General features: G+C 39.6%; 2 protein-coding genes across 4 annotated transcripts; one reads left to right on the top strand and one right to left on the bottom strand.

Moving 5' to 3' along the window:
• Positions 1-2,413: 2,413 nt before the first annotated feature.
• acsl4a (acyl-CoA synthetase long chain family member 4a) lies at positions 2,414-14,273 on the top strand. Of its 3 annotated transcripts, XM_035161478.2 has the most exons (16): positions 2,454-2,533; positions 3,312-3,522; positions 3,995-4,540; positions 4,634-4,811; positions 4,911-5,020; positions 6,002-6,140; positions 6,249-6,399; positions 6,737-6,860; positions 7,036-7,107; positions 7,252-7,391; positions 7,502-7,674; positions 7,769-7,843; positions 7,941-8,129; positions 9,962-10,076; positions 12,142-12,299; positions 12,946-14,273. In XM_035161478.2, exons 3-16 carry the CDS (start codon positions 4,184-4,186, stop codon positions 13,101-13,103), a joined length of 2,139 nt encoding a protein of 712 aa, XP_035017369.1. In that variant the 5' UTR covers positions 2,454-2,533; positions 3,312-3,522; positions 3,995-4,183; the 3' UTR covers positions 13,104-14,273. The 3 variants fall into 3 exon arrangements, with proteins under 3 accessions (XP_035017368.1, XP_035017369.1, XP_035017370.1); XM_035161477.2 differs by lacking the exon at positions 3,312-3,522 and having other exon boundaries at positions 2,414-2,533; XM_035161479.2 differs by lacking the exons at positions 2,454-2,533; positions 3,312-3,522 and adding an exon at positions 3,605-3,868.
• nxt2 (nuclear transport factor 2-like export factor 2) lies at positions 14,182-17,019 on the bottom strand. The gene is made up of 4 exons (XM_035161480.2): positions 16,859-17,019; positions 16,620-16,706; positions 14,695-14,839; positions 14,182-14,575 (listed from the first exon to the last, which is right to left on the bottom strand). The coding sequence occupies exons 1-4, from the start codon at positions 16,871-16,873 to the stop codon at positions 14,391-14,393; spliced, it is 432 nt and encodes a 143-aa protein (XP_035017371.1). The 5' UTR covers positions 16,874-17,019; the 3' UTR covers positions 14,182-14,390.
• Positions 17,020-17,867: the final 848 nt, after the last annotated feature.

The following is a 17,867-nucleotide window of genomic DNA, read 5'->3' as shown; positions in this document are numbered from 1 at the left end:
TCACTCTACATTACTGCCTCCTAGTGGATGGTCACGGGCACGACCACGTTTGTTAACCAGCAGCTGCAACTTCAACAGCATTAATATAAACTATACTGTTAGGGTTGGGATCTCAATCTTATGTCTTATGGATAAGATTGAGGTAGAGTTCACTAGAGAGAAAGGTGTTGATACACAGCTAAGTATGTAACATCAGTCTGGCTGTGCCCCTCAGTGTCTACTGATTTCTACTTTCTGGAAGAAGTGCAACGACGTAAAGATTGGGGCAATATAGCAGTTTTGGTGGAAGATAGATTAAACTGCATTATACGAAACAGTGTTAATTAATTCATTGTATAACATATAAGCGTCCTATCACAGCAATAACAAATTTTGGTTTGAGTATACCAGACTTTCAGTTTCAGTAAAAAGGAGAACCTCAGATCATTTGTCAGTTTACACCATGGAGATGGTAGCGATTGCTGCAGCATTACAGTGGTTAGAAGAGATACAAATTAGGAAGGTTGTTTTGTGTACGGATTCGTGCTCAGCATTGATGTTGTTAAAGTCATTTTTCAACCAACAGGGAGCAAGATTTAGTTGATGAGGTATGTGAGACCCTATAGATTTCAAAATATGAATATTTTTACTACTTTTATGTGGATACCGGCACACAGAGGCATAAAGGGCAATGAAGGTGTGGATTTATTGGCTGAGCAAGCACTAAATCATGAGGCAGTCATGGACATTTCACTTAGTAAATTGGAAGCTAAAACAATAATCAAAGAAACATTATTAAAGAATGTCAGCATAGCTGGAATGTAGCTCACACGAGGAGACAACTTGTCTGCATTGCAGCAGGAGGTGAGCACAGTGAGGACAGCAAGAAGGATCCTAGTCAACATCCTGCCTAGGCTGAGGATAGGACTACTAGACTCAATAATACACTGCACTTAATAAACACACGTCCAACAGGATTATGTGATGACTGCCAAATAGAGGAGTCGGTTAAGAATGTAATGCTTCACTGTAATAAGTTTGTTAGAGAGCGAGAAAAGCTTTCCCTCAGAAGAACTGATTGAGGAAATAGTATTCACCATTGGGATAGGGAGTATGCTCCATTATCGGAGGGAGAAAGGATTGGACAAAAGAATTTAATATGGCCTAGAAAACGCAGATTTATGCTCCAACACAGTGGGTTGCCACTCACATTTTGTTCAAATGAAAAGTGCTGTGTAATTTCTGATTAATGATTTTCTATTAATGCTTTATTTTATTTAAATATAACTTAGTTTTCTTTGTCATTTTAGTTTTCAGCACTTTGAGTTCCTTTCTGGGCTCATATGGTGAAGTTCCTTCTTCACCAACAACTGAAGAGGACACTCTTGGTTTATATTAATATTCAAAGGCGAATTGAATATTTGCTCATAACGTATGTTATTTAAAAATCTGAATTTAAATGGGTTTTTTCAAACTCTTAAAAAAAACATTTAAAAACATGAATGTTCCACACGAAGGCTGTTTGACTTTCACTTTGCAGGATGATGCATGTGCAGAGTTGGACGCTTGAGCGCTCTTTTCTTTTCACATTCTCCTGTGATGCTCACCTTAAATTTGACTGAATAGACATCACACTATTTGAAACTATAAGAGCTTTGCCGTATGCAGGGATGCGGAAACACTGAGCTGAGAATGGACCTGTCCGTGAATTCAAAGACATCTTGCAAATCTTTAAAAAAAACATATGTGCACATTCATAGGTTCTAGATAATTAAATTAATGAGGCACAAGTACAAGCAACTGAGGTTCAATTAAACCACTAATTTTTTTAGATTGTTTTGGCAGAAAACCCATATCAGATTCATCAAAGCTAAGTATTTTAAGATAAATGCTCCAGAGGGGATCTTTAATTAACACTGCATTCATTTACCAAATGTAAGTAATAATGATATAGGGCTGTTCTGGTTCCACGTTCTCCCACTGTGACGCAGTCACTCGTTCCTCTGATGAAGGCTTCCATTGACTCCTATTAAAACAAATTCCGCTGTTTTTCGCAGTTTGGCGAAAGTCTTAGAAAAGACAGGTCACACCATTCCCGACGGACGAAATTTGAGGAAGAAGAACGAAGAATAAAGACGATAATAACAAGTATGGGGAATACTAATATATGTGCATATATATTGCATTACTGACATTTTTATGTCGTCATCATTATTATAGAAATATATAAACGTGTATCTAAATGTGTTTATGAGTAGGATTACTGCATTGAGATTAAAGGATGTTAGAATAACGATTTAAAACAATATAGTTATAATATAACACATTTTAGAGACAGTTGTTCTAAACACCAGTGCTGACGAATGAAGCGGATGTGAGGCACAGAAAAAGAAGAACTGGGCCAAACCGCTGCGGTCGCTGATTGGTCCAGAAATATGGAATCAGATGACGTAGTAGTTCCGGGTTTGTGTTTTGTGACGAGGGGTAACTCTCGGTCATTTGTGGGAGGCAGACTGAGACACGACTGTTTCCTCCGCCGGCTGCCGTTCTCAAGGTAAGAAGAAGCGCCGCAGGGCTGCCAGAGGAGCAGGGCGTCACTCTCCAGCCGCCCGCCGTCAACCCATTGCCACCATTTATCTGGTACTAGCTTGATTTAGGGCTCATCTGTGGTGGCGCGGCTGAAAACGGGGTTAGCATCATCCTCGGTGGCGGACGTTCATCAACTTTACCCGTCGGTTGCTCAATGAATGCGTGTGCGCCATCCCGCTCAGCCCCCCCATTGTCACATCAGCGAATTATAACCTGTTAGTTTATTCACCTCGTCTGAAGTCTGTTTCGTGCTGGATTTGTTTTAAACTCCCGTAATTCCCCCTGTTTTTTTTACGCCACCTTTGTTCATCTCCCGGCGTGTGTAGTCAGATGCCTCACGCACACGCGCACTAGTGACGTGGGCTGGAGCCATGATTCATTGAAATGTTAATCACAGTGTGTCGAAGTGATGCCTTCCGGGAAAGGAGGGCCAGTTACGTCAATGCACGTCGCACTTCATATTTTGTATCATGTAGTCTGTAGCAGGGATAGCCACGAGCAAGAAAGCAGATTTTCCGATGTAGCCGGGGAAATCATTTTCTACACCAGTTTATGTGACATGGAAGAAGGTCCCACGTGACAGCTGTAGGCTATAATTACCCAGTGCATTTCGTGTTTTCAGCTGTTTGTGTGTGTCCGTGTGTCCGCGTGTAGAGTGTGTCCTTTGATGTTCAAAGCGAGTTAAGATACCAACACGCTGTTTGTTCAGTTATAACAGCTTCCTTCCTCCACTACCCCCCCAGGCTGTGAGGTGACAAGCCAGCTGAGTTTGACCTAGAGTGGCCTTTCATAGGCAGTGGGGTGATGCTCCAGAGTACTGTCATTGGTTGATCCAGTATCTCCATCCTCTCCAGCATAACAGCACACGCAACACGGGGGGTTGTGGTCAGTGGGAAGTGGCCAGACTGGTGTTGTCCCACCCCACGTCTCAACCACCTTGCTTCATCCTACTCGGTAATCCTCTCATATAACATCGAAACAGACAGACAGGTGTTTGGACCCCACGTGGGAGGGTCCTGAGAGTGTTGGAACACACCCATCTAGGAGGTTCTCATGTACTGTATAAGTAGCTTTATAAGCAGACAGACCAACAGAGGCTGTTTGAAGCAGAGCAAGGAGGAAGGGGATTGTGTGATCGGTGCTGAGGGAACTAGTTCATCGTCAGTGTTGGAAGGTCCTGCTGAGCGTAAGAGGAGATTTTCAGGGGATTGGTTTAAATTACTCTCAGATAGGCTGTTTCGTCAGGTGGCTATTTTTCTTTTTTCCACATTAACCAACTCCCTATTCCAGATGGCTGTTGGTGAGTCATATTTGGGGTGAAGATGAATACTTTTTGCTTTGAGTTGTGACTTGTGCAATGCTTTTTAATGCTACCCCATGATCAATACATTTTTTCTGATGGCATTTTCATTTTTCCAAATTCTAGGTGTAACATCTGATAGAAAGTGGACCAAATTGTTTCAGACTACAGTTGTAGGACCCTGTTGGACATTCAATTCTGGGCATTTCTCGTCCTAAGGCTTCCCTTTCTTGACACAATTCTCCTCTCACACGTCAAACACCTTTGGGACCAGTGTCATCTCCCTCCCCTACATAGGCCCGCAGGAAATCCAGCATGGGTCTCCAGGTAGACTCAGTGCTCCAGTCTATCCTCCTTTTTCCAATCCACCTTGTGGTATGGTTGTACTCCGTCCTATCCTTCCTGCCCTGGTACTACATGACCAGCGCCGGGGAAAGAAAATCTCTGTCCAGTCGAGTAAAGGCACGTTCCACGTCAGGCCTCGCCGAGGGACCTTACCGTTGTGTGGACCAATTCGAATGCCTGGCCAAGGAGGACTTACCAGGCAAGGACACGCTGGATAAGCTCTTTGACCACGCCGTGCAGCGGTTTGGAGAAGCAGATTGTCTCGGCACCAGAGAAATTCTGAGTGAGGAGAATGAGATTCAGCCCACTGGTAAAGTGTTTAAAAAGGTAAGGATTCCCTTCACTTAAATTCTTTTTGTGAGGGATATGTGTGAGGATAAAAATGTCTGATGTTGCAACTGAATCTTTTTTTCCTCCTAGCTGATCTTAGGGGGGTACAAATGGTTGTCCTACAGTGAGATGGACAGTGTCGTTAGTCGGTTTGGCAGTGGATTGGCTGCTCTCGGGCAACAGCCCAAAAGCACCATCGCGATCTTCTGTGAAACCAGAGCAGAGTGGATGATCACTGCCCAGACATGCTTCAGGCGCAATTTCCCATGTAAGGATATTTCCAGTTTGCACAGTACAAGTACAAAATAAAGATGATGTATTAGGTGCGGTTTGTTTTTACTCAATGGGTCCTTTGTATTCACAACAGTGGTGACATTCTACGCCACACTGGGAGAGGAGGCGATTGCATTTGGCCTGAACGAGACTGGTGTCACACATCTAGTTACTAGCGCGGAACTGCTGGAGACCAAACTGAAAGTGAGTTAATCCCTTACAGTACATGATCAGAACCACTCCTTTTGAGTTAAATGATCAAACCTGAATAAATCATCAGAAAATTATCATTTGGGGTTAAAATTATTATTTAATTTCAAACTTTCAATGGAGGCAAATGTGGATTGTATGTGTCTTTAACTTACAATTTTCTAAGATGCTATGGACAAATTCACACAGTATCAGTATGTATATAAACTGGACGGGAGACATAATACATTAATTAATGTTCTGTAATGGTATTGTATGCTGGTATTTACAAGCAAGTCCATCTAGGTTTAACAACATGTGGTGTGTCATGGCAGAGAAAGTGTGCTCTAAATTATCTCTATGAATTGATTTGATTAAAACTCTTGCATTTTCACAGAATCAGGAATTTGGTATCAGAAAAGAGGATCAAAAGGAAATAATGTTATGTGTAGTAAAATACTTAATATCAGCGATGGGACAGCTTTTTCCCATTGAGGGTATTTCCAATTTTTACAACATCCTTTTAGGGTAATATTGAATTATTAAACAGATACTGTATGTCTCACTGAACTGTCTAATGCAATGGCTGGTACTGCTTCTCTTTGCCAAAGCGTCTGATGGTAGTAATGATGACGATGATACTCACAGCTGGTTTTCCAGTGGTTAGCATCATCAGTTGTGGGCAGAACAAATCTTTGTAGGAGCTAGTTTTGTAAAGAGCTGCTCACAGCAGGTTATTTGACTTAGTTTGGTTATTTGAGGTTATTTGACTTAGTTTGGAGCTTGTTGTTTCTTTACTGCTCAATCAAGGATTTTCATGGTGTAGGTTATCTCAAATCAACCTGCAAAATTCCTAACTTCTTCCAGAGGATCATTTTTAAGCAGGCACCTGCTTACTGTAAAGATGATGTCAGTGGATATGGAGCGAGAAATTCATCTTTTTTATATTAGATATCTATTTGGCTGTTTTGATACCAGTCCTCTCTTTCTGTCCAGAATGTGCTTCCAAACACCCCAAAACTGAAGCATGTGATCTTCGTGGACCAGAAGAAAGTGAGCACAGAAGGCTACACAGCAGGAATCTCCATCCACAGCATGGAGTCCGTACTGGAGCTCGGCACACTGCCTGAAAACGGTGGGCATTTCTCTGACTCACCTTGGCTCTGCTTTTATTTTGTCCAATTCCAAGTTGAAATATCTCTCACATACAGTGTAAGACAATACCTGTTTATTTGTCCTGCAGTGGGGAAGGCTATTGTGAAGCCCAAGCCCACTGATCTGGCTGTAGTGATGTACACCAGTGGCTCCACAGGAAGACCCAAAGGAGTCATGATAGTCCACAGAAACCTGATTGCAGGAATGACGGGACAGTGTGAGCGCATCCCTGGACTTGGGTGAGTTTCAGTCGGGGTCAGAATCTATTTGTAGGATACTGTATGGTGAGCACAGCAGGGTTTATTGTAGCATTCTCCATTACAGGCTTCACAGCTCTTACTGAGAAAAAGCTTTCTCCAAAACTCTCTTTTTTTTAAATATTTTCCAAGTAAAATAGCATTGGCTTTGAAAAACCCATGTAGATAACAGTGTAATGTTCTTGTGTAAATCAGTTTCCAGAAACGAAAAAAAAAAGAGAGAACCACAGTCAAAGATATTTATTGTGAAATGGGGAAAACAGAATCAGTGTAGCGGCTCTTGGCTCTAACTTTTACATTTTTTGCTGTGTTCCTACAGGCCCAATGATACCTACATAGCATATCTGCCCCTGGCTCATGTTCTGGAAATGACAGCTGAAATCTCCTGCGTCACATATGGCTGTCGGATCGGCTACTCATCCCCGCAGACGTTGTCAGACCAGGTAATACCCAGCACCGACACCAGATCATTGTACGTTGTACTCCTGTTGTGTCTGCCAATGTCTGTACTATATTTCTTTATAACCTGGGTACCTGAGTGTGGTCACTACTTCAGTGCAGTTAGCCTCATCATTGTTGCTGTCTCAAGTAACCATGTTTTTTTCCTGTTCTCTTTAGTCCACTAAGATAAAGAAAGGAAGTAAAGGAGACAGCTCAATTCTCAGACCCACCCTAATGGCAGCTGTGCCAGTAAGAATCCTGTGTTTTATTCTTCCGTGTTTCAACTACTCACAAACATGTCCTTTTTGCTCAGTTTTACATGTACTATCTATTTATTTTCATCTACTCATCGTCAAATGTATAAATACATTCTTTGCTTTCTCCCAAAAAAAGGAAATAATGGATCGCATCAACAAGAATGTGATGAGCAAAGTGCAGGAAATGAACTTCATTCAGAAGACGCTGTTTACACTGGGCTACAAATATAAACTGGGGCAGATCAAGAATGGCTATGACGCACCGATCTGCAATGCGTAAGAACCATTACTTGTCCCTCAGTGCTTTTATTATAATTATAATTTTTGGGGGGAAATCTGATTATTTTATGCCTAAAAATCTAACGCGCAGTAATTTGTCTTTGCAGCCTGTTATTCCGGAAAGTCAAGAAGCTACTGGGAGGACGGGTGAGGATGATGTTGTCGGGAGGAGCGCCCCTCTCCCCAGCAACTCAGAGATTTATGAACGTGTGTTTCTGTTGTCCAGTGGGTCAGGGCTATGGCCTCACTGAGACCTGTGGAGCAGGCACCATCACAGAGGGTAAGATGGGATTTAAAATGGAGAGTAAGAGGAAGGAATAAAGGTTGGAATTAATCAAATCTATAACGTGTCATTCAAATATTATGTTATACAGTTGCGGACATCAGCACTGGTCGTGTGGGAGCTCCTCTTATTTGCTGCGAGGTCAAGCTCAGGGACTGGGCTAAAGGTACGTCTGAAAAACGTGTTTACATCCCGTACCTACAGTGCAGAATGAGAAGTAATCAAATAATCGCAGGGTAATTATTCTTTATATTTCCCTTCAGGTGGCTACACCAGCAAAGACAAACCAAACCCAAGAGGGGAGATCCTGATTGGTGGTCCCAACGTTACCATGGGCTACTACAGGAATGAAAGCAAAAATCAGGACTTTTTCCTGGATGACAAAGGGCAGAGATGGTTCTGCACCGGGGACATAGGAGAGATTTACCCAGATGGTTGTCTACAAATAGTGGGTGTGTATATCCAGTATAACCAGTTACTCAAACTAAACATTTGTCTGTGAAACCAGCGGATAAAAAAAAAGACTGCTTAAAATGACAGAGGATGACAGGCCTGACAGAAAAAACATTCAGTTTGCATAGAAGGGGAATTCTCTGTTGTCCATGCTTCACAATAGCCTCATTCTTCACATCAAATTTAAGATGTTCACACGCAGATAATTGTATGATGTAATATAGTTTCTCCCTGCCGGCTACAACATACGTCAGTGTACATAATATAGACTGAGGGCGAAATGGATGTACCCTCACGGCGGTAGGGCTGACTCGTAATCTTATTAAAACGATCATTTTGATTGAAAGATATATTTTAATTATTGCTTACAGTAATTCCTTTATAACTATTCATAATACAAATTTGAGATATACAGTTTGATTTCCACATGTTGAAAAAACATGGTGACCTGTAGAAATGAGATTTTCCCATCTCAGAAAGGTCTGACAAACAAACCATTTTGAATATGTTGTATTAATTTGCATATTCCTATCAGATATCTGACCCTAGTTTGCGTATTCTTTTCAGATATGTTTCCTAATTTGGATAGTATTTTCAGATGTGTGCCCTTTTTTGCATATTACTGTTCATATTGCACGTTGTCACTAGTAAGAATTTGCTGATTACAAGACCCATCTTTCTGACGAGTGAAAATCCAGTCAGGAACTTTATTTGGAAATGCAACTGGTCCAAATAAGTTTGCGTATATGTTGACTTGGAATTATAAGATGTTAAAACCTAATTAAAGATAGCTGTAGAACTCCATGGTAAAAGTTGATTAGTTGTAATAAGGTCGCGGGTGTCCACCCTTTCTACTGGTAGGAAATCAATTGTTGTCAAGAATTAACACCGTGACTAGAGCAAAATGAGCTGTAGAGATCTTTATCAGAATTGCTGCAAGTCAAAATGACATTGTGGAATTGTTGGCTTGGAATTTCTAACCAATAGATAATAATTCTATTGATAAAATGGTAAAATAGCTTGACATACACCAACAGATGTGATCAGGACGAAGGACCTCTGTAATATTTACTGATTTCTGAACATCTGCAACATAATCATGCCTGGTAATAAGATAAACTTTATTGATCCCACGCAAGGGAAATCCACTACTAATGATAATAATATCACAGTGAGAGGAGAGAGACTGTTTGTAAGCAGAGAGATAGTTTCAGATATTTTTAGAAAACGAGAATATAAATGGTTTTAAACATTTGGGAGATCAGTTTATAGCAAGTATTTGTAGAGCTTTTCCTGTCACTGTCAATGGCTCTGTGAGTGACATAGATCTGATTCCCCTCCAAGCTGCTCATGGACCACCACTACTGTACAGTATGTTCTACCCTTAATCTGTTTACAGTCCCCCGGCAAGACCAATTCCTTTGGGTTCAGACAAAGAGGTTCTGTGTCCTTACTCCTTTACCACATCTAGATGAAAATGACCAGAAAATGAAAGCTAGATTCTTGTCTCCTATTCATCGTTTTATCTAAAACTCAGAAACAAAGGAATTGTCCTTATCGTTCTTGTAGTCCTGGAGGGGACAGTACATTCCTTCAAATACTTCATCACTTACTTATTCCGGTGATTCCTTTCTTGTTCTGCTTATTCCCTGTATTAAAAAATCACTTAACTTAGACGCATTGGCTGTCATCTGATTGAGTCTGTGAAAGACGCTCCTTTCATACTTAATGTCATTGCTCTAATATCCAGTCAATGTGGTTGTAACTCATGACTGGCTGTTTGCAATTGATACCAGAGCACTGTTGAGGACTTTCTTATATTCTCATTTAGACCGCAAGAAAGACTTGGTCAAACTGCAGGCCGGGGAGTACGTGTCTCTGGGTAAAGTCGAGTCTGCGCTGAAGAACGGCCTCCTCATCGACAACATCTGTGCTTACGCCAACAGGTAAGAAAGTTGTTCCAGCCTTATCCTACTGATAAATGCAGAGATGTCTGTCTGTCTGTCTGTCTGTCTTTTTATTTTCCTGACATTTCCTTGTCTTGTGTATTGCAGTGTTTTTTGTGTTTCATTTGGATGTGAATAACTTTGATGATCAGATAATTGCACGACATGTTAGGTGTTTTTCTCCGATTTTTCTAAACGCTAAACCAGCAGAACATGATCAGTGTTGGTTATGAGGTCAAACCATCTCTCGCTTTTCTCACTTTGCAAAACACCCTGCAAAATCTCAATACACCTTCTACAGAGGATATAAACAAAGCTCAGGGAGAGGAATTGAGTGTTCATGTATCAACTGAACTGACCAATGATATAAAGCCTCTATATGACATATCCATATATGCTCTGTTGATGCCAGTGTTTAATCTATTGTACTCAGATTTCATTATTCTAAAGACAAACGTCATATATTTTTTGAGATGTCTCTGTTCATGTTCATAAACTAAAGCTACTTTTGCTCATAGTTGAGCACTTTTGCCCTAACATCAGAGATTCAGGGTAGATATAAATGGTGCAATGTCGGACATGCTTGAAACAGACTTTCAATGAGGATAATCTGGGATAATCCTTTTAGAATATTGAGTTTCTGTAAATATAACACATTTGGAAAAGACTGTGGATAATTTTTAGTGGGTATATTTAAAGTGAGTTTGCATGTGATTATTAAGGGATGAAATGGTTAGTGTTTTCACACAATACCGTTGTAAAATTCCTGACAGTTGTACCGTTTCAATCGCAAATTACTATGATAACCGTGGTGATTTGGTTGGTACAGTAACCGCACAAGCTGCTCATGCTCTACACATAATTTGTTCATAATAGTTGTTGTTTTTGTATGCACATTTGATTTATTATTAAAGGATTTTTTTAAACCTGCATTACTGGAAGATTTTAGTGAAAAACAAAAAGATCCTTTAGCAAGCTACAGCCTCCTTTCTTTAATGTTAATATTGAACATTTGATACGGTGTTGGTGCTAACCAATTATTTTTATTGATAGTAAATACATTATTTTTTTTAATTGAACTTGTTGAAATGACATCAGTGTGTTTATCAGTTCTTTTTGAACATTTTCAGCACATTTGAATAATACTGTGATAATTTTGGTCTCTATAATCGTGATTTAAGATTTTCACACCGTTTCATCTCTAGTGGTGGTGATGATGATGATTATGCGAGTGCTCACACTAGAGCCAACACTTAAACTGACACCTCTCAGTTCATACATTGATATGTCAAGGATTTCTTTCAGGACGTCCACTTCCACTGAATACATCGCCTATGCGTTGACTTACATTTCAACTCCTCTCAGTGCTTTAACTTCCAATCAACTCAAATCATACAGTTAAATTAACACTTCAGCTTCTTTCAACACTTTCTTTTGAACTCCTACTTAAGCTTTTGTGAAGGTAGTTAAAGGAATAAGTGTCTGATTTCTCAATCTTTTAACATCATGAGTATGTGCTTCATTCTGTATGTCTAACCTAGTTATTAAGGTTAGAGTTAGTTAGTTATAAACCCTGTCCTCAATGGCCAGCACAGCAGATATGGTTCTAAATATATAATTGAGTTAAATAATATGAATCTTTCTTGTTTCTGAGTGACACAGACAGGGTTTTTATTCATGCGACTTGTCCTTCATGTGTACGCATATATATCTTGATATTAGGACCGATTGTCATCGGTTTAAGTTCTATTGGAAGATATGTACTGTCCAATCGCTGATAGTTTATTTGTCTTCCAAAATCATATAACAGTTTATTCTGTATGTGAGTTGAGAGAGTGGATGGTTTGTGAGGTATGTCTTATCATTGATCAATAATAATGTTAATAACATCATCGTTAATCAGTGCTTTTATTTCTGTGCCTACGTCCATTGTTTTATCAGCACATCCCAAAGTTTTCAATTTCACTCTGACTAATTATCGTAATTATTTTCAATGTTCAAACTGAACACTTTCAGTACTGAGAATGACTTTTATTAACTTTGTTTCTACTACTACTCTTCGCAGTGAGCAGAACTACGTGATCAGCTTTGTGGTTCCCAACCAGAAAAAGCTGACGGAGCTGGCCAAACAGAGAAGCATCGTGGGATCATGGGAGGAGATCTGCACTCACCCCGAAATGGAGAGGGAAGTTCTGAAGGAGATCAAGGCCGTTGCTGCCAACAGTAAGAGCTGACAGAGTCTTTTTATTAGGTTTAGTTCTGTCCATACGTTTTACCTCTGACATTTTCTCAGCCTAGTTCATGCTACATGATTTTCAGCTGGATTTGCCAGACACAGACAAAAGCCCCTGATTGGCGATTGATTGACAGTCGCCAATCATTATCGATTAGAGAGAGATTAGAGCTGTCCAGCCTGCTGAAAATTGAGTTAGTTGGCGTAACCCCCAATCAACTCCAGCCAATTACAGCACATGACAGGGTGAAGGTGGTGAAGGAACATGAAGTGGTGAGGTGCCCTCTAATTTATTACACTGCACATGTCTAAAAATGGGTTCAGACTGAAAAATATGTCCCCAGCCGCTCTATGTTCTTTACTACTGATGTCAACTGAGGCGTTTCACCTCCTCCAGCTTGATGTATCATTCTGTAACAGAATATGAAAAATTGTGTCTGACCGCTAAACGACAGTCAGTCGTGAAGACTTTCGATCTCAAGACAGCAAGTCCTGTAGTGTGAACCGCAGAGCAGTCCGACTACTTTGAAAGTTGTGTAGTGTGATCTCGGCTTTAGTTTATGTACCAATGTTTTGGTTAAAAAAAAAAAAGATGAGTGAGCATCACTGATCTGTTCCTTTTTCCTTTTCCTCCAGTTAAACTCCAACGATTTGAGATTCCAGTGAAGGTGCACCTGAGTCCCGAGCCATGGACCCCAGAGACTGGTCTTGTCACAGACGCTTTCAAGCTGAAGAGGAAAGAGATTAAGAACCACTATCTCCCCCAAATAGAGAGAATGTACGGACGCAAATAACTCTTTACCCAAGAGTCCCACTCATCACCATAACCACTGTTCTGATCTACAAAAACTGTTTCTGGCACCGGTGTTTAGTTTTTCATGCCATGTGTATACCACAGACATCCAAATGAAAAGTGTCTCGGACAAAAAAAGCTAAATGCTGTAAATAGTCGTAGCTGTCGGATCAATATGTGCTGCTTTTTTTTATTCTCGTGTGTTGGAAGACTATGAATTTTAAGAGAGATGCACTAGAGTGGCTTATTCCGCAGAAAGGTTTGAAACCATGAGAACTCACAGCTGCCATCCACGTAACTTATTCGGCACACAATTTTGTTGTTTTTAAAAAGTACCACTGTCCTCCATATACTTCCGATGCTTTGTTGTTACTTCCATTGAAAACTTAACTGTAATCAGCAGCTCTCATTAAGCTCTTGTAAAGTTGAAGTACTTTTGTTACTGTGCCTTCAGTCTGCAGTACTTGTGTAGTCAAGCAGAAATAAGTGGCATATATATATATATATATAAAACTAATAGTTTGTGTGTTTGTTACAAAAATGGCTTAACTGCCAGGTTAATGTTTACTTGGGGCTTAAGGAAAAATATTTCCTCGCCAAGAGATACTGACATGGGTAACAATCGTGTCTGCTTATTTCTTTCCAATTGTTTTATTTATTCACTTATTGTTTGGATCTATCCAGAACGTTCAGACCAAAATGTGTAAACATACATGACTCAGGAAGATAAAGTAAACTATTGTTTCAATATGTAAGATTGGGAAATAATGGGTCGCTTGTATAGAAAGAGCTTCTGTCCTAACAGTTGTAGAGAAGCATATTTATTTAAGTGCAAGCATGCTTAACTACTAAAATGCTTTAGCTCGTAGCTATTCTAGCATTAGCTGTAGTCGGAACTGGCATACTGTAATACTGTCTGTACTTTACCTCAGTTGACAAGTTCTTGCACAATTTGGTATCTAAACGTCTGAAGTTAAGTCTGATTTAATTATTTGTGTTTTCTATGTATTTTTCAAAGTACTGTGCTGATGAATTGTCATTAAACACTTATGGACGCAGACATTGACAGTCACTTAAAAGATGGTTGTACAGTGATCCTGTTTGTATTTATTACTTCATTTTGATCACATGCCTTGTTCAACATTTCGAAAAATAAACATCCTTTTCGTAATCTGTGGCATGGCCTATTATTTATTTTATTACAAAAAAGTAAACAAAAACAGCATATCAATTATCAGTGTTCTGCCTGTTGACTGTTCAAATGTTAGGCGTAGACGAGGAGAAGCCCTCAGTTGTTCCAGTCCTGAAATCGGAAACAGTCACTAGCGATTTTCCAAACAGGCTGGTCATTGTTGGTCGACGCCTGAGCTGTCAGTAGAAAGTTCTGGTTGAAGAAACGCTGTTTGTTCCCTTCAAACTTGACGGTCCCACCAGTGACCACGAGCAGTGTCGTCTGGCCTTGAGTCGCTTGTTCTGTGAATAAAGAAAGAATAGATTGATGTTGGATCAGTGGAGGATCATCATGTTTAATTTATGGAGGAAGATATGTGTTCACACTTTACTTTGATTAAATATTTGTTTGTCCCACTAACCGTGAACTGGCTGACAGTCCAGCGTATGCACTTGGAACTCGCTTGATGGCAGCGACTCAAAGAACTCGCCCAGAGCATCGTGTCCTGACACCGCGTTGCCGTTCCACACCAACGTTGCCTTGTCAAGGTAGAGTCGGGTCAAGTTCTGAGACACAGGAGAAAATTAATATTTACAGTTAAGGACAAAAAAACCCACATGACATCAACCAAAAGCCGACCAACACTGGATCAGTTCTCATATAGTCAGTATTAGCCTTTACATTAAAACAAATATACAGTAGCAGATAAGATAATTTTTGACGTGTAAAAAATAAACACTTTGGATAAGGATCCCTTAAAATGGATTACTGCAGAAATGTGACAAATATGCAGACATGGTGCTGCTCCGTTCTACGTTGAAATTAAAAGCTCTTTAGTCCTCCTAGCCTTTGGTTTGAATAAATCAATCCATTACAAAGAGCTCTTGTTTAATTTACAAAGGCTAAAGAGATATTTCAAGCAGACTGAGTTCAATCTTCATAAAAAAGACAAGATACATCAGGGAAAAGTAATAAATAAGCAAACACTGTATATAAACAAGAAAATATAAAATAGCAATAATATATATAGAGCGTAAACAGTGCTCCAGATTCAGCTCAATCTCTGCAATGTGGAGCTGATTCAGGCTGCTGCAAATCTATATACACTGCTTTATATACACTTAATCGACACAGAATAACCTCAGTCAGTTGAACTTGGTGCAAATGAAAGTTACTTCACAGATGAGAGCAGGTTTACACACTTGTGACAGGTGTGAAAGAGTCTGGAGACAGTGTGGTGAACGTTATGCTGCCTGTAACATCATCCAGCAGCATCCATCTCTGACCGACTGGTTTGGCGGTGGGTCGGTGATGGTCTGGGGAGGGATATCTTTGGAGGTTCGCACCGACCTCCATGTCATAGCCAACGGTACCCTGACTGCTGTTAGGTACCGGGATGAAACCCTCAGAGCGATTGTCAGACCTTATGCTGGTACAGTGGGCCCTGGGTTCAGATCAAATCAAATGTACTTTATTGTCCCATAGGGAAATTTGTCCTGGGCCAAAGAGCTACAGGAGGGTCCTCCTGGCGCAGGACAATGTGGCCAGTTCCTTGATGAAGAAGGCATTGATGTCATTGATTGGCCCTCACATTCCCCCTGACCTAAATCCAATTGTGCACCTGAGGGACACAATGTATCAATGTGCCGACGTTGCCAAGTACCCCCACAGACTGTAGGAGATCCCCCAGGACACCATCCTCCGACTCATCAGGAGCATGCCAAGATGTTGTCAGGAGTGCAAACAGGCACGCAGGGGACATACACACTACTGAGTCACATTATGAGTTCCATCAGCCTGTGATTTCAATTTTTAACTTGGATTTTCGGTGTGGTTTTGAATCCATTTTGGTTTCCATTGACCGTTGTTATGTCATTTTGATCTCAACAACTCAAACAATGTACATCAGTAAAGATTTTCAACTTGAATAATTCTTTCATCAAGATCTGATGTGTGATTTGTTCCCTTAATTTTTTGGAGCAGTGTGTGTATATATATATATATGAAAACATAACTTCCTCCAACACCTGTCAGACTGACTACAAAATATTAGCTATGTCCATGTCATTGACATTTATTGTATTCATTTAAACAATCCAAAAACATCTGTTCTATTAAATATAGAATATGAAAGAGTGGTTTCTTTTGCCAAATCAAAATTAAAATCTGATCAAAACTATGCAATACCAATACTGATAATGACCTCATCATATCGGTAATCAATGTCTAATACACACACAATACTGTCACATCCGATTACCTACATGATGATATTGACCATGTATCACTTTTAATAACCACAGAATTGATTCCCGATGGACAGAACAGAACGTGATCAGTACCCACCCTCCTTTTCTTGTCCATGCAGTCGTAGTAAATGTTGACAAACTCCTCTGAGTACCTGCAGGACTGGTCCACGTGGGTCCTGAAGTCCTACAGGGACAAATGAACTTACATGTAAATGCGGAACACGAGTCAACTCATTGGTCATTGTAAAGCAGGAGCACATTGGGAAAACTAGCAAGCTAGCAGCACACTAAGTTAGCAGGGTAGATTTCAGTATAAAGCGAGGGCTTCGAGCTTACCAGCGTACTCGCCATGAGTTCAGATGAACAGACGCGAACGATAGTGAGAAACAAAATGAGGAGAATATTTTTCTATTATCACGTTAGGAGGTTTTCTTGTTTACTGACTTACAGCTAACTCCGCCATTTTGGCGCATGTATGACTTCCTCCGGTCACCAGCTGCACCTATCAAAATAAAATACTTGCCTTTAAATACACTTCAGTTAGTTAAATGAATAGGTTAATAGTGGTGGATAGCATATTTAACTTTTAACTTTACATAAACTTTACATAAACTTTACATAAACTTTACATTAACTTTACATAAAAGCACAATTTTGAGGAACTTGCAATTTACTTCAGTATTTCTTTTTTTTAATTCCTTGTACTACATTACCTTATTTTCCTTTATTTTATATTCCATTACCTTTATTTTCTACAGAATTTGGTTTATGTGATGGTGTGTGTTATAGGGTGATATGCTCTAAATGAGAAAGCAAATCTAATTGAGAAAACCTTACCTTACTCTTTAAGACTTCTTCATTCACTAGGGAGATGAAATAATTAATTATGTTTAGTCTACATTACATTGATTTTAATAATCCTATTATTCTATAATATTTAATATAACATTTTGTATAAAAATAATATATTATACATATATAATACAATAATCTTCAATTTAGTGATATTAATAAATAATTCTATCTATCTATCTATCTATCTATCTATCTATCTATCTATCTATCTATCTATCTATCTATCTATCTATCTGTCTGTCTATCTATCTTCAAATAGCTTTTTAGTTTGCTTTTTAACTATTACCTAACGTTCAATTTCTTCATTTTTAACTTGTTAGGTACCTTGTAATTGTGTTTTTAAAGGTGCCATAGATATAAAGTTTAGAAAATACAAATTGACCGTTAAAAGAACTTTTAATAACAAACAGCAGAAGGCAGTCTAGGCTTCTTGATCCAAAGAAGAAGAAAGAAATACGGTATTTTAACTTGAAGAGGAATAACCCGGAAG

This window comes from Hippoglossus stenolepis, chromosome 7, assembly GCF_022539355.2.
Source record: "Hippoglossus stenolepis isolate QCI-W04-F060 chromosome 7, HSTE1.2, whole genome shotgun sequence".
In the NCBI taxonomy this organism is placed as follows: Eukaryota; Metazoa; Chordata; class Actinopteri; order Pleuronectiformes; family Pleuronectidae; genus Hippoglossus; species Hippoglossus stenolepis.
The sequence above is the reverse complement of the archived record's forward strand: the minus strand, read 5'-3'. Positions and strand labels throughout refer to the sequence as shown.

Excerpts from the sequence above, each read along its gene's own strand:
- acsl4a (XM_035161477.2), top strand. The coding sequence starts at position 4,184 with ATGGGTCTCCAGGTAGACTCAGTGCTCCAGTCTATCCTCCTTTTTCCA. Across the intron at positions 4,812-4,910 it reads CTTCAGGCGCAATTTCCCAT|TGGTGACATTCTACGCCACA; the intron begins GTAAGGATATTT and ends TATTCACAACAG. Across the intron at positions 5,021-6,001 it reads TGCTGGAGACCAAACTGAAA|AATGTGCTTCCAAACACCCC; the intron begins GTGAGTTAATCC and ends CTTTCTGTCCAG.
- nxt2 (XM_035161480.2), bottom strand. Across the intron at positions 14,840-16,619 it reads GCATGGACAAGAAAAGGAGG|AACTTGACCCGACTCTACCT; the intron begins GTGGGTACTGAT and ends CCTGTGTCTCAG. Across the intron at positions 14,576-14,694 it reads GGACTGTCAGCCAGTTCACG|AACAAGCGACTCAAGGCCAG; the intron begins GTTAGTGGGACA and ends CTTTATTCACAG.